Here is a 17454-nt window from a genome sequence, read left to right as displayed (position 1 = left end):
ATACAGACCAAATCGCAACTCTACGGATCATTGTGGAATAATCAATTGAATGGAATTCATCACTCTACATCAACTTCATTGATTATGAGAAAGCATTTGATAGCGTGGACAGAACAACACTATGGAAGCTTCTTCGACACTACGGCGTGCCTCAGAAGATACTCAACATTACACAGAATTCCTATGATGGATTAGACTGCAAAATCGTACATGGAGGACAGTTGACAAACTCGTTCGAAGTAAAGACCGTTGTCAGGCAAGATTGCTTACTCTCACCCTTTCCCTTTCTCCTGGTGATCGACTGCATCATGAAGACGTCAACATCTGGAGAGACGCACGGGATACAGTGACATCTAGGATGCAGCTGGACGATCTAGACTTCGCAGACAATCTGGATCTTCTATAGCAAACGCAACAACGAATTCAGGTGAAGACGACCAGTGTAGCAGCAGTAGGTTTCAATATACACAAAGGGAAAAACAAGATTCTCCGATGCAACACAGCATGCACCAATCCAATCACAATTGACGGAGAAGATTTGGAAGATGTAAAAACCTTTGCATATTTGGACAGCACCATTGATGAACATGGTGGATCTGATGCAGATGTGAAAGCGCGGATCGGTAAAGCAAGAGCAGTATATTTACAACTGAAGAACATCTGGAACTCAAAACAACTGTCAACCAACACCAAGGTCAGGATTTTCAATACAAATGTCAAGACAGTTCTACTGTATGGGGCGGGAACCTGGAAAACTACGAAAGCCATCATCTAAAATATACAAGTGTTTATTAACAGTTGTCTACGCAAAATACTTCGAATCCGTTGGCCGGACACTATTAGCAACAACCTATTGTGGGAAAGAACAAACCAGATCCCAGTGGAAGAAGAAATGAGGAAGAAGTAATGGAAGTGGATGGGACACACATTGAGAGAAACACCAAATTGGGTCACAAGACAAGCCCTCACATGGAATGCTCAAGGCTAAACAAAGGAGGAGAGGAAGACCAAAGAACAAATTACGCCGGGAAATGGAGATAGACATGAGAAGAATGAACAACAATTTGATCAAACTAGAAAGGAAGGCCCAGGACAGAATACTGGTCGGCGGCCTACGCTCCATTGGGAGTAACAGGCGTAAGTAAGTATTGAAAAGATCCTAAAATAATGATTTTTTGCTGGTTTTCATTTACAAATACTGTTCACATGAACAGAGATGCGGAGCGAATGAAGTTATTTTCAATGATAAATCATTATAATAATTTTGTGCGAGCTGAGATATTGTTTGACAACCCAGACCGAAGCAGGTAGTATTCTGATAGGAGAAGCCAATCCCCGTTTCTTCGATTTAAAGGTTTAGACAGTAAGGCAGTGCAACAATATCACAAAGTCCTGGTGATCAAAATAAGTTCATATTGCTATTTATTCTCATAGGATCTTGGATTCAATGTACACCATTGGTTTGGTCTTAGAGTTTTATAACTCCTCTAGTTGGATCTTCCAAATCCACCAAAACGGTTTAAACGATAAAGTTCAATTTTTGTTCTCATTCATAAAATAAACCAGTAACATGAAGGTAATAAAAACTATTTCCCTGGCAGAAAAGTGAACATAAGAAAACATTTCACTAGGGAGATTGAGCTCTCCTCACCTGCAACTATATCAGGGCACTTGAAGGCCTTGTTTTCAGCTAAAATTATCAATAGCTCCAAGTTTTTCTAAGTATAAAGTCGGTTATTTTTAGCTTTTATATAAGATTTTCCGTGACATTACCGAATTATCTACCTTTAAATACACCAATAATAAGATTTTTTTAAATGTTAGAAAATAAGTTAACTCACTTCTTTTAGTAAAAATTGAATAGAATTCGAATGTAATTGATTCAGTTTAGATTCAGCTTCATTGGATTTACATTGAGTTTGTAATTGTTTTTGTAAAAATATAACATGATCTTGTAATAGTTTAGTTTGATTACCACATGTTGGACAGTAATTAGATAATGATGTTGTCATGGAAGATGTTGAAGATAATGTTATTGGGTTAGAATTGTGACTAAATTTGTTAACTGGATTAATCAATGGATTATCTAACACAGTAGTTGTTACGTTATAACGATCAGCTGTACAAAAAGAATAGTTTATATTGTATACAATATAATGATATTTTTTATAAAATTTGTAATGAGATGGAAAATCAGAAATTAACAATGGATTATGTATAGTAGGGTAACTTAATTTAAACACCATATCATAGCCACTGCTTGTTTGAGTGATAAATATTTCCATTGATTTCACGCATTTAAGGAACAAAATATTGCCATTTTCACTTCGTTAATCATAACATATGAGCTATTTTGTAATGCACTTACAATTTCTCGCGAAAATCCACGAGGAGCTATCTTAGTTTTAATTGGTTACTTTAGGGCCGTCAGTACAATATACTTATCACCGTATACAGATGTAATTGTCGAAATTTGATGTGACTGATTGAAAGGAAAACAATGATCCTACTACTAATAGATATTTACACTGGTTTATGGTATTCTACTCGTAAATGTATGGAAAGTTAGATTTGAGACGGACAAATTGTATTAAGATAAACACTTTGTTTTAATACCGATGATTAGAGTATAATTGGTTTTAAGCAGTTATATATAGTCAATACGCAACATTTCCATATTTTGTATATTATAAATAATCGGCTTAGAGATCACTGGTTGATTCTAAGTAATTTATTAATTACATAAGATGATAAGAAAAATATTTGCGATAAAAGCATATTGTTTTATAACTGGCAGCGAGCAGTATATATTTTTAGGTTAAAGGTTAGAAGATCATAAATTTAAATGTCAAATGAATAGTATCAGAAACTTTAACATAGCAAATGTGGATTCAGGCTGAATGCCGGATTTACTAAATTAATTTAGTAAATAATGAAATGTGATTCACCCGACAGTCGTAATCAATTGACATAGATACTAGCAGTGAATGAAATGGTGAGTCATTAAGACTATCAAGCTGGATAATCCAAGTTCAAAATCCTACAGACTGCGTTACTTCTATTCATGTTGACTGGTGCCCATCAACATGAAGCCTAGCTCAAGCGGGATTTACAGCAGGTTAACCCTCCAATCACTTAATATCTCAACTTAATGAGCACGATATTGAGTCAATTGAGCTAATGACTACATAGTAACTTTTTTGATAGGATCCCATCAGTACGAAAGGACTAAACAAATATGACATTATTTATTTGCTACTCAGTGATCAATCAGTTCGAAGAAACCACATAATTCAGTCAGTCAACGTAGGATCAGGCACATATATGCATCGGTCCAAGTTGCCACAGCGTATTAGCACAAGATGAACACCAAATTCATAGAAGTAGTCACTTCAATGGTAGTAATGTATAAAAGATTGTGTATAAGGATATAATATAGGGAGAAAGAATTAGTTCGTAGAAAGAAAGATATAAAGCACTTGTGATCTTACGGTTTAAAGGAAGACAAAGAGTGTATACACCCACTTTGATATTCATCTTGTTAATTTTGACTTGTTCTATTAATGGAATGTGGAGAATTGGGCCAATACACATATTTAGCAGACTCTACATTAGTTACAACTGACTGAGTATAGAAATTCTTAGAAGTGAGTTTAATAAAACAAGTTAAATAGTAAGAATAAGTTACCTTTTTCAAACTTATTACTAAGTTAAACAATATAAACTATATTTTAAACAAAATATTTACAAAATGAAACCTACTGGCTGCTACTGAATTCGATTCTACATGATTATCATCATTAACGTCAGTGTTAACGGCTAATTTCGAATCTTCATTCACTTCAGCCGATTGTGCCGACTGTCTATTAAAGTATAAAAATTAAAAAATAAAGTGGAAATTATTAAAGATTGAATTCAATCCTATTTGTAGATAGAGAATACTTAGATTAGGGGGTCTTTGTGATTATCAGAATCAATGGTTGGAAACGATAGATCAAATGGCTCATAAACACAGCTACCTGTGTTCATATTGGTTAATACGTAAATATACGAAAATGAATAATAATTTAGAATTGCTTGAAGTGGAAGCAAAACCTAATCCCATCGTTATTTCATTTGTCAATATTAAAAAAATTATTCGATTTATTTAAAAATAACATTATTAATAGGAAAATATCAGAAGTATGGAAATCTCAACGATAGGATAACCAAACATTTAAATAAACCAGCCCGTAAAAAATCCCAAGCATAATTCAAAGTTTACAATAGCGACTGGATTTGGTTACATTTTTGTAACCCGTTGATCTGACTGATTCGATCGTATGATGATGGTAATCTAATAGAGATTCTCCCTATCCTCATATTTAACTATTAACCCAATTTGCGCTAGAGAATAACAGAATAAGTGAAATATGAGAATGGATTTTGGATACGTATATTTCATACACTAATCGATTCAGATAGATAATCAAAGAAAGGAAACGAAGAAGCAGACTGTGGAAAACAAATATACCAAACTCGCTTGGTAAAGCGTGACTTAATATGTGTAGCCAAACAAAAGTTACAGACATGTAGACGAATAGGATAAGGGATGAACACATGCAATCAGATTAAAAAAGTCAAGGTTAATAAACGAATAATTAACAAGGTCAAAATGTGACTCAAGAGGAATAAAAATCAACTGATCTATCCGGAAACTAGAATAACCCAGTGGGCCTGACGTAGTACTAGAGGCTACAAAACAACTGAAAATCACTGGAAAAATGTTTTATTCCAGTTCGGAACTCCTTAATAGAGCAGATTCACAGCTAGGACAAAACAGTAATCCCTGACTTTCGGTGGTTGTCTAACTAAGATCAGATCAGCCCCCAAATGCCCTGGTACGGCCGAGAGTGGGCAGAGTCCGCTCTCCTACTCGAAATGCTCTCACATGGCCACGCGTATATAGCCTCTGCCAGAGAAGTCCTACTCATTACCTTTTCGTGGCAGGGGTGTTGTTTACAAAATCGAGAAGACGAAAAGCGAATATCCGGCGCTTTAACCGGGTTGGTGGACATGGAGATTCCACACCTAAGGGGATTGGAAAACCCTCATTCCAAACCAATGGTGCACATGGACTGCAGGGTCCTGAGGGAACAAATGGCGTATTAACCAATCGTTAGTCACCGGCTACCATGGGACTGCATCTCCTAACCATGCTCCACTGCCTTGTGGATCAAGACCTTTAGGTCGAAGGCTCCGGGTGTGGCCTCTCTAAGAAAACCACCTGCCTCAGTTTGGCCACCCGGGCCGTATCACAGCCCCCACACAATTCTAATGGTGTTTGTGTGGCGCATATGTATCTGGTGCCCCCTTGTACCAATATCTATGTGTTTAAATAAATAAATAAGCATGGTATAAACTACAAAACACAACAATCTCCATACCCCTTCATCCTAATAATTCAAATATCATTGGTCACTATATGCCAATAAAATAAAGTCAACATGACGACAAACAAACAAATAAGTGGGAAAGTGAAAACATAAGAAATGATGATCGATCAATTAAAATTGAGAAATAACAATTAAAATACATTTTAACTAAAAAAACACAAACTATGGTGTTTGAGACTGAAACTATTAATTTGTTCATTGATCAAATGCTAAATGGACATGATAAACAAGTCTATATTCAGTTTAAAGTTCCAACTGATGAAGAAACAGATACGTTAGATCCTGAAAAGTATGGAATAGTTACAGATACGTGAGTGGCAATGTAACAGAAATCTCTGCTTCATTGAACTTTACTAACATTTTTACAGGTAAGTGAATTTTTAAGAGATATATTTATTAGAATTTCGCAGTTGTTCATTAGAAACACGATGAGAATTATCGACAAGCTGTACAATAGAAATGTTCCTATCTTCCGAAAATCCGCAGGTTTGAATCACATGTTTATTTAAACACATAAACATTGGTACAAGGAGGCACTCAATATATATGCACCACAAAAATCATTTGATTTATGCGAGGGCCATGATACTGCTCTGGAGCCCAAACCGGAGCAGATGAATTTCTTAGGAGGCCACTCCTCGAGCCTACAAACCTAGAGGTCTAATCCATAGGGGGCAGTGGAGTAACGTTAGAAGATGCAGTCCCATCGTAACCGGTGATCAACAATAGGTCCAAACATCATTTTTTCCCTCAGGATTATAAAGCTCATATGAACCAATAGTTCAAAATCAGAGTTTTCCAACTCCCCTGGGTGGATTATCTGAAACATACCCATCAATTAATTCAGTTTTCCTGGAAAATTTATTAAATCAATAGTAATTACACTTAATGTGTGATTCAACATTGAATACATAAAACTATCTAAACTTGGGTCTTAGAAAATATATGTGTATAATCAGATTATATTGCGTTAATATATATTAGATAATCTTTATCTTTGCATTATATTATTCTGATTTTTGTTTTAAAACATCAACTAATTAGTATGAGATGTTTTGTGGAGATTATAGTAATTTCAATGGTTGAGATCGTGAGTCAATTGATGCTAGACCACCATGGAAAACATGGAAGCACTGGATAGCTGTTTCCTCCTATTGTGGGACTCCTCGGCAGTGCGCATCCACGGTCCCGCCGTCCAGTGCTTCTAGGTTTTCTATAGTAGTCTAGCTTCAATTGACTCATTATCTCAACTATTGAAATTAATTAATTAATTCAAATAAAAACCAACAAAATAATAACAACAAGAAACTCACTGTTTAATGTTATCAAAAATTTCATTTTCTTGATCTTTTGTAATTGAATTATGAACTTTCATAGATTGTGTGCTAATTTTATGTTTTAAATTAATTAGACAAGTTAAATCCATATCATCCAAGACTCCTTTAACTAATATATCTTTTTCATCAATATTATTATTACTATTATCATTATTATCGATATTATTATCATCATTGTTACTATTATTATTTTTGTTATTATTATTATTAAGGGTAATAATATTATCCTCTTTGAATTGTTCATCATTGTTTGGTTTATCTATGTGTTCAGCGAATCTACTACTTTGAACTGTTGTTTCTGTTATGACATCATCTTCCTCTTCATTGATATCATCATTATTATCACCTTCTTCGTTTTCTTCACCATCATGAATTAAGTGTACACCATTTATTAAACCTAATGCTTCAAATTTTATATTTTCATTAGAATTTATGCTATGTAGAGAATTTTTCAATGAATGTGACAATTTTGGTGATTGAAGACACATTGATCTGAAGAAAAAAATGAAGAAAAACCTTGAACATGTAGTTGGAATTTAAAATATAATTTAGTTAGATATCGCTAAGTAATAATTCAGGATTAAATACTCGAAGATTGGTAAGCATTCAATGGATATACTAACGGTCAAAGTTAGAATCCGTTTGCTTTCCAATTAATTTTCATTCCAGCATCCGAGTAACATTGCTAACGAGCACATCTATTCAGTGGTTCATTCACACCGATTTTACGCAGCTAGTAAAAAGTGAAGAATAATTAGAACTTGATTGGTTAAGTTAAAACAAATCTCATCAATAAAGCTATGGGACATTAGATATTCGGACGTAATCAATAAGAAACTTTGGGCCTGGGATTAATCCTAGTAGGACTCATCAGCAAGGTTTGCCTATGGTCTTGAGGAGAATGATGTTTTTGAACCTTAATCACTTAACTACATAGTTTGAGACGTTATCACTGAATTATTTGAGCTGTGAATGACTTGTAGGAAGTGCAGGTGATAGTGAGTCATTTAAACTAGTGGTCACATTGTAAACAGATAGATAGAATTCGACCAGCAACAACGAGCAAACAAGCATGTCATTGGTCATCGTTCAAGAACTGATCAATGTACAATAGTCAGAAGATGAGGGAACAGAATACAACATGCAAAAACCAAAAATTAAACTAATAACCGATGTTTGCAAGTTGAATCGGTCAATACAAATTTTAGATTTGGTTTTTCAGTAATTCAACCCGACAAATTGAACCATATTTTAGGCACACAACTATTGGTATCAATTCCCGGATTAGATCTATGGGATAAATAAAAATTTAGTAGTGATGTGATGTGACATGTTGGTAGATTCAAAGTACCTGGTTGGTGTCCTCATGATAACCACAATCAGCTGTTGGAGACTGGTGATATGTCCCAAAATCAATTCGTGGTGACGTAGATGCACTTACTCTTTACCTGCCTATCAATCTTTGATTTTAGTATTTTCATATACATCCTTCCACTCTATCTTCTCGAACCTTCTCCAGTATGTTTTTTTTTTCATTTTCATCGCTACTACATTATTCAGATCTTTTTGGCTACACGTAAACTTCATTTTGTCATCCTAGTGTACCATGGAGACGGGCTAAAATGTACAAATGTCCCAGACTGACTGACTGATTGAGCGATTTAACACAAATACACAAACAAGTACACTCGATCCCTTCTTAAATATTGAACGAAAATTAAAATACTCACTGGTGTAAAGGAATGAAATTCCCAGAAGATAATAAGCTATCACTAGGTGATAATTTCAATGACTTCTTATCAATACTTTGCCAGTTGTTGACATCACTTATCGTGCAATGAACTGCATTTGAAGGACTTTTCGCCTTATATTCTGTTTCGAATGTTTCTTCTATGTTATTGGTGGTATTTGATAAAGGTAAATAAACTGAATCCGACGATAACAGATTATTAGATGATGTAATAAGTTGATCATTACAATATGAATTCATTCTACATTTTTCATCAATTAATTTCGTTTTGAACAATCCTTCCTTGATTTCAGGCAGAACTTGTCGAGGTGAATTAGTCGATATTTTTAATAATGGTTGAGGGTTAGTCATAGAGTATGATGATGTTTCGTGTGCAATAAACAGACTTTTATTATTATCATTATTATTATTGATACTTAATTTCGGATTAGCAAGACTTGATGAGTAGGATAAACTAGACATATTGACACCTTCTGTACAGGTACTTTTATTATTGCATTTAATTTGATTTAAATGAATATTACCATTATTTAGAATAGATGAAATCATAGAATTATTATTGGGTGAGTAATTGCTTGGAGTAGAATTAGTAGTTGTAATAACAGATGGTGAAAACGATTGAAACACATGATTACGATCTTCATTTGAACAAAACTAAAACAAAATAGTGGAATTTCAGTAAAGAAAACCATAAGTAGATAAGGCAAAATAACTTATCTGGATTAGTTAACAGTTTATATTCACTAGACATGATCTACGATAATCTTTCCCATATAAGATGAATCTTTTAAAAAAAATCAGTAATTAGTATGAAGTGATTTATCTGGACAACAACATTTTCAGCTGTTACTCGATGAGTATTGAATCAACGATAACAAAGAACACTGCTAAACCAAATCAACAAAATTAAAATCCAGAGATTTTTTAATGTAATTCCCGTCTGTCTATCTAAATCTTAATCAGATGAAATACCTTCAACATACTGGATATAAGGAAAAATCTTATTTGAGTTACAAATGTTGTATAGCTATCTATCTTTTAGGAATTCAATAAATAGGAAAATCTTAAGGATAAATTGAATAGTTTCTTTGTTCGAAATTGTGCCACTTTATACAAAAGTATTGGTTGAATGTCAAGACAAACTTAATGCTTTTTTAATGAAGTTAACGATAACTTACCTGTGGTTTGAAAATAAATTCCATAACAAAGAAAATGTTAATGTATTTAACTTTGTCAACCGATAAAATACTTATAGTGTGTGTTGCTGATGTCGACAGATATAGGTAGTATATATTATCAATCGAAAGTGGGATACTTGGCAGCAGAAGGTTGAGAAGATCAAATAGGAGAGAACGAGAACAGAGAGTGATTGGTATGGAAGTGAGGGAACAATAAAATCTGAGACAATTAGTGGACACTTTACAAATGAAGCATTTACTGTATGGTTCTCAGATTTTACTAAGGAATTCTGTAATTTTGTACTTTGATGCATTTGGTTGTCCACACTTATGTTCTCATTCACTACTCATTTACATACTGGCGAAAATCAACAATAAATACAAACTATAACTTACATTATTCATTGCGGAGGTTAGTTCTCCAGAACAGGGTTTACTTGAAATACCTAAGAAACAAACGTTTTTTTCACTCAGAAGGTGAACATACAAAGTATGTGCCAATATTATTAACCACTGTGAAGAACGGATATAATAACACATTACTATAGAATTGTAATTTGAACTCTTATTACAAAGAAAACATGAGATGTATTTCATTGATTATAGTGGGTTATTTTCTTGATAGACAAATAAAAGTACGTGACCACTAAGATTAGTTGGTAGAAGTCATAGATTGTGTTCAAGTCCTGATCCCAATAAAGTACATATTAATCAACGTTTGTTAAATATTCTGGCTTTTTTTATGCCTAGACTTGTGTTAAGACACGTAGATTATTTATTCTACGTTCATTTTCTATTGAAGTTAATAAATAATAGATGGTTGCTTTGTTTCCATATTAAGTAACCTAAAGGTTAAAATCTCTCATTAAAATCATCCACGACCCCGCATACGAGAATTAAACCCGAAATCTTCGATTTCGTGTGCTAACGCTTAACCTCTATACCACTGAACTGGCATCTAATGGTGTTAATGTCTAACTTCAACCAATCCAGATCTTTTTTTAACTAATTTTGTATGACGATATCAATTTCTGATTGTTTATTTTTGGATAATTCATTTGAGATGTTGTAAGTTGGTAATGGTTATTTGATAAAACAATTTAATCTTCTTATTGTCTTGATGTGGAGTTTTTTATCTACATAACATACGATGAACTCTTGGTTGGTTATCTCTTAAACTGATCGACCATTCCTAAGATAAAAGCAGTTCTGTTAGGTACTTTATTTAAGATGATTGGCTTGATTCGCAGGTTATATTCATCAAAGATTTATCTCAGTTGGCGGATTATTGAAGACTAAAGAACAGTGGACAGGTATTTCGTCTAAGTTTGAGACTACTCATAAGTTCCTCTTCATGACCCTAGCAAGGATCAAACCCACAGCGAATGATCAACCATTAGAATCACTTGATCGGAGTTCAGTGGTACAATTTTAACTTCAATCACTTTATGATATAGTGCTACGATCATATAATTCCACTGAGAATAACAGTGCTACCTTTGATGAACATAGCTCCATAAAAAACTCTTCAACTGAACTATGACAGTATTTTCTTTGTTAGCATTGGTTGTGATTTGAAAGCGAATTTATTGATTTGGTGATCAGTTATGGTAATATTTCACAATATAACCTATGACTATAAACCGTTTATCATTATCAGTATTATCATTAGTACCTCATTGTAATCTTTTCGACTGCAAATCAATAATTGTTAGTTTATCTTTCATTACATAATAAACAATATGTTGCACAATTATATTATGAATTTTACCATTTATTTTGTTATTCCATCATGTAATAAGTTTAGATTAATAGGATGAACGGTGAATGGGTATTTAGATGATTGAAATGAATGAATTAAGTGCTAATCGATAAATGAACAAAACAATGATACGATCTGGTTGATCGATGTCTATTCAAGAGATCTAATTATTAATTGATATTCAATACAAAATCACTAACCAGAAGAAGAGGTTTTTGTTGTTGACTTTTTACATCTAATAAAACAGTATGCATATTTATATACAAATTATTAACAGAAATAAATAAACAGGATTAGATTTCATAAGCGATTAAATGAAATCAGATTTGTGTAGGTCATCATTCAATCACTATTCAACAAATTAAAACACCTAACTATTAAGCCTAATTCTTAGTCCCTATTAATAATTTTATAAGAAAGTCTTCATGATTTTTTTCGATCATTTAACTCATTAACTATACAAATGATTATTAACAGTTTGTATACTAGCAAATTGAACGATAAATCAAGGACAAAGACCATTTATATTAACTTGATGTTGTTCACTTGTATCTTCCGGTTGTTATTTAGGACTGTAAGTGATCAGTATCTTGTTGGCATATGTGCATCTTTAGGTCACAAGCTTTATAAGCAAAGATGGATAGTGGCTAGCAGTAGAATCCAAAACGCGCGTTTTGTCCCATTTGGGACTCGTTAACTGGATGTACCTGTATCTCAGAATTGATGTTCACTCTAGGAATCGAATTCAGTACCGTTTGCTTCAAACGCCATCGCGTTATCCACTCAGAGTGAACAGCTAAAGATTTGTTTTACACAACTAAATTGGAAGTTCAAAGATAATTGCTTTGTTTCTTTTTTCAAAAAAACTGATTTTTATCATGAACTAATATTAGATAGAAAATTATTATAAGATATTTCAAAATGATCGTGTTCTATTGAATATCATACACAAATTGAAAATCAATGTATGGGGATCACTGCACGGTAAAATGAATTATATCATGGTCGATTTGACACTCCCAAGTCATAAATGCATACTATTGAAGAATCCTTAAAATTTACATAAATCACACTAGACATTTGAACAAGACATTATTCTCTTAGATTAAAAATATATTAACAGTGTAGAATCCTCATGCTTTGTTAATCATGTGTAGTTAAACCTTCTCGAAATCCCTAAATACAAAATCAATTATTATCGTTTAACCTGGTGAGACGAACCAATCACATTTAAGATAATAGGTCTTGGATTTTAGCGCGAGATTAATTTATCCATTTAGCTAAATGGCGTTTCGGCATTTTAACTGATATCAGTTCTTGATGAAACCCTATACCTAGTTGCTAACCTTAACTATCAACTGTAAATCATAATCTTTATTATTCCTACAGGTCAATAACCCTCATTTAACTCTAGTAAATAGATGGACATTCTCAAGGTCACTTTAGTGTTGCTCATAGATCGTCCATAAAGTATACTCTTACCTTCAACTTTAGTAAAAGTGAAATATTTATGCCTTATTTTTAATCAGTTGGATATATATTTGAGATTATTGTTTCAACGATCCTCATACCAAAGAGATCATTTAGTGTAACTAAATATGTTTAAATTGATAGTAGAAACTTGATTAAATGAAACTAAATTTATAAATTCCTCAATCAAGTTCTTTATAACATTTAATCTATGGTAAACAAAAGCATTACAATTTGTAATATGTATATCAAATATATGACTTATTATTAAAATAGCAAAATTTCATAATTAACATTCATTACAATAACTTACTACTAACAGAATGAGAAAAAACGTCATCACAGGAAAAATTCTGATTTAGCTCAGTTGAGAATCTGGTACATGATGAAATTGATCTACTATGATGATTTCTTGGAAAATTATGATTGACAGCTTCCTGAGTTATTAACTCTGTCTGAATTGGATGAAAGTATTATGTAAATTATGTATTAACAGTAAGAAAACAATCACCAGTGACTAACCAAAATAGTCTTTTAATAATTCACAGTATTTAACGAACAAAATAAAAAGAATAAATTATCATATAAAAAGGGATTAAATGGAAGTTTCTATAAAACTGATAAAATCTTATTCCTGACAATTATTTCATCTTCTCTATGAAATAAAGTAGGATATTTTTGAAGTGAGGTTCGTAAGTGTTTGACCTTTTTGACATAATTGTACAATGGCTTGGAAGAAAATAAAAATATATGTCTAATCCTGTTTCACACTCATCAGCCGGATATATCTGCATTCCAGTGTTGACGCGATACATTGAAAGTCGAACGCAGTATCTATATTTATCATCATCAACGCGTTTTCCACTAAGGTACAGAGAGCCATTGACTTTTACAACGGATAATACGTTTAATTGTTTTATGCTATACCCCCGTAGAGTTTCAAACAATATCGAGGCATTACCTTGGAATTTGCATAAGCTAACAAAAACTGATAGTTGTTCAATCTTAAATATCAACAAACGGACACAACTTATAAGACTTAAGGCTGTCAACGATATGCTGTCTTAGTAGAGCACCAACTGTGTGTTTATTTGAAGGGATTCTGTGGATATAGGTTTAGTTCGTCGATAGTATTCGTCACGGATTGATATGATTTAGGGTGTAATTGAAGACTAAGGAAGACTAGACAACTGGCTCGCCCTAAAGTGGGACTCAGCAATGCACACCTATTACACCACCATGCACCAAACACAAGGTCTTCAGGAGCCCCATGATAGGGTGAGAAATTAGCCCAAGACGAATACCTGCACACATCAATAATGTATTATTCATTGAATTCAGCTTTGATATATTAACCTGACTATATACTGAGTTAATAATATATGAATAGAGCATTGTTATCTATTGAGATACCAAATATTCCTTCATCTTGCTACTGAATTGTGTGAGAATCAATAAAATATTAGTGTATTGAGTGGATGAGCAATGTTTAACTCATCGAAAGACAGCCGTACTGGAATTAAACTACTGAACCTGCTTTAGCTCTGTTATAAGTTTCACTTCGTAGCATGTCATAAATTATATATATATATATATATATATATATATATATATATATATATATATATATATATATATATATATATATATATATATATATAGCATAGTAAATTGCATGTTTCCATAGACTATACTCATCTCTTGTGCTATGACAGGAAAACTGGCTTATAAAATTGTGAGATGATGTGGACTTGCAATGAAGTAATCAACTTTATAGAAACAGAAGCTTCTTGAATCAATGTGTTCATTTAAAATACCTAAGTGCTTAGTGATGGGCAGATCTAAAAAACATGAAAGGTTTTACAAGCAAGATTGTCAATACTTGGTATTTAGTGTTTTAACAATCGCACACACTATGACAAAACCCACTACCTTTTGATACCCTCACCCATTAGTAAACAACTATCACTGTACCGAAAACAAATTACATAGTAAAAAAACAGTGAAATTCTTATGTCTGCTTTAACAGTTTTGTGGATACTTAAATTATTCCAACAGAAACAAGGGTTTAACTTATTCCATTACGTGATGTAATCGGTGACTTTATGTAAAAAATGATTTCAATTCCTTTGCACATCTGGTGTATGAATTCTCTTACACCCGTTTGAAATGCTTTTGCTTCTAGTGTTCCAACATTCGCATGCTTATTAATTATCTAATATCAATATTGTTCATTCCTGAACTGTTTTACTGAAACTACATAATGTAATCATTTAAGGTAACACACGATCTATTAACAAGTGAACTAATATGATTCATCTGACAACAAACACAGTATTATATACACAGTTTTGAGCAACATGGTGAGACTACAATTTATGGACGACCTATGAGAAACACTAAAGTGACCTTGAGAATGTCCACTTATTTACTAGAGTTAAATGAGGGTTATTGACCTGTAGGAAGAATAAAGATTATGATTTACAGTTGATGTTTGGGGTTAGAAACTAGATTTAGGGTTTTCATCACGAACTGATATCAGTTAAAATGCCGAAACGCCATTTAGCTAAATGGATGAATGAATGTCGCACTAAAATCCAAGACCTGTTATCTTAAATCTGATTGGTTCGTCCATAAATTATAGTCTTGCTCCTTTAATTGCTTTAATACCTATAAATTATCTATTCATTACACGCTAATAATTGGAAATCGAATTCGATTCTATTTAAAGCACATCAGAATACAAAATATTTATTTGATTAACAGATTTCAACAACCATGCACACTGTTTTGTAAGCTAGAAGACCATGCATTCACATGATCTCTGTGGTAGTTAGGCATTTTATCAGTTAAACGGATCAAACCTAACCGTACTAAGTGATTTTTGACAACAAGATCAGAGAGAGATGTGTGTAGCTTAACTTTTACGCTATCCAGCAATGAATAATATGTACATCATTAAAACGTTGAATACGCATCATTAGATTATAGGTCTACAAAGTAATGAATACGGTAGTATAGACAAATACTGCATATAATGAACTCATTTATCCATGCATAAATATATTTACACTAACATTTCTGTTAACAATACCCTTATCAGTATCTTCATTGAATTTGCTGCGTTCACTTTGAGACAACGGTTGTACAAACAAGGGAGACTTTATTCCAGATATGAAGCAATTAGCTTTCTCACTAAAAAAAGGAAAATAAGCACCAAGATACACAAACTACTATGATGATTTTTTTTTAAAAAAGAAGCTATCAAAAGAAGTGTAGGACTAATTAAAAAGAAATGTAACCGAAATACAAAATTTGCACCAGAGAAAAACCTGATTAACTGTAGTGGATTTTAGAATTATTTAATTACTTTTCCTGAGGAAATATGTCTGGCACAGTAGAAGACTCAAAAACAATTTTTTATTATAAGCTAGCATTGACTAAAGAACCGCCAGAAACTAGTCATATGCAATGTAAGACCTAATGTAAATATAAAGTTCTCATACCATGTCATTATGGCAAGAGGAAATTAATAGGATAATAACCAAAATAGGGAAGTTAGTAATGTCGAAAATCGTAAGAAATGATTAAGAACACAGAATATAGCTGAAGATGAAGGAATGAGTTCATAGAGTGGAAGTTGTGGGCTAATAATGAAGTTCGAAGTCTATAAGTAAACAAAGAAGAGATGTATCCGGCCATCAAGACCGGGTTCGTGCCATATTATCCAAAGTCAACAACTTTTAATCATGAATATCGCCCGGACCCCAAACAAGTAGAAGTATGTACCTACCAACGCAGCATAGAAAAACAGTAGAATTATTGAAAATGAAGCGGGAGAGCTAAGGTGCTAATAAAAAACGACATATTTTCGTATTAGGCAGTAAGTAAGAGTTGTTGATCACTTTACGACTTTTATCTGGATTCTTGACTAATTACTTCGTATAGGAAGTAACTCTGTTCCATTAATGACAGCTAGTTAAATTTGAGTTTGCTAATCCATCAGATCAAAAAATATGTTTTCATTCACTTAAGTCGCAGTAATGTTTACCGATCGATTACACTATAAGTTCGTACAGTTAGCTGATATAGTGTCAGTTAAGTTAGCAAACGGATTTAAGAAAATTTTAGATAATAAAGCATGTATTTGCGAGCTGTTTACTTCTCGAACTGTAACCCTTCTAGTGTTACTGACGTTTCTATTCCAAGGTAAACGAGGAGGGTTGAGCATGGAGTCAGTAACCCCATCCTGCAGAAAACAACTTTTCTAAAAAACACTAACTAGAAAAAAATTGGACCATTTAAACACTGTCCTAGAAGTTGAAGGGTCTTCATTTAGAAGATTTGTGTCGCCTCATGGTGAAGGCCAAAATTTTTCGGAAGTCACGAGGCCGATACCCCTTATAACAACCAGAGCAACAATTAATTTAGGTACATGGAGTGTTCATTGGGAATTGGAGGCAGATATCAAAAGAATGATTAGCAATTCAAAACACCTGGAAAAGAGAGCCCAGAACGCAGT

The 17454-nt window shown here is 33.0% G+C and overlaps 1 protein-coding gene across 1 annotated transcript in view; it reads right to left on the bottom strand.

Annotated features, from left to right (window-relative positions):
* Window positions 1-17454, bottom strand: part of TK2_1 (thymidine kinase 2, mitochondrial) — a 36217-nt gene that overhangs the window by 15937 nt on the left and 2826 nt on the right. Inside the window, exons 8-14 of the mRNA XM_051208301.1 lie at window positions 16010-16127; window positions 13246-13387; window positions 10097-10146; window positions 8503-9176; window positions 6749-7264; window positions 3763-3863; window positions 1842-2119 (exon numbers count right to left, since the gene is read on the bottom strand). Of these exons, the coding sequence (XP_051065487.1) occupies window positions 1842-2119; window positions 3763-3863; window positions 6749-7264; window positions 8503-9176; window positions 10097-10146; window positions 13246-13387; window positions 16010-16127 (1879 nt within the window). The remainder of the gene's footprint in view (window positions 1-1841; window positions 2120-3762; window positions 3864-6748; window positions 7265-8502; window positions 9177-10096; window positions 10147-13245; window positions 13388-16009; window positions 16128-17454) is intronic.

The sequence above is a fragment of the Schistosoma haematobium genome, chromosome 6, assembly GCF_000699445.3.
Source record: "Schistosoma haematobium chromosome 6, whole genome shotgun sequence".
NCBI lineage: Eukaryota > Metazoa > Platyhelminthes > Trematoda > Strigeidida > Schistosomatidae > Schistosoma > Schistosoma haematobium.
This window is presented reverse-complemented; position numbering and strand designations above follow the sequence as displayed.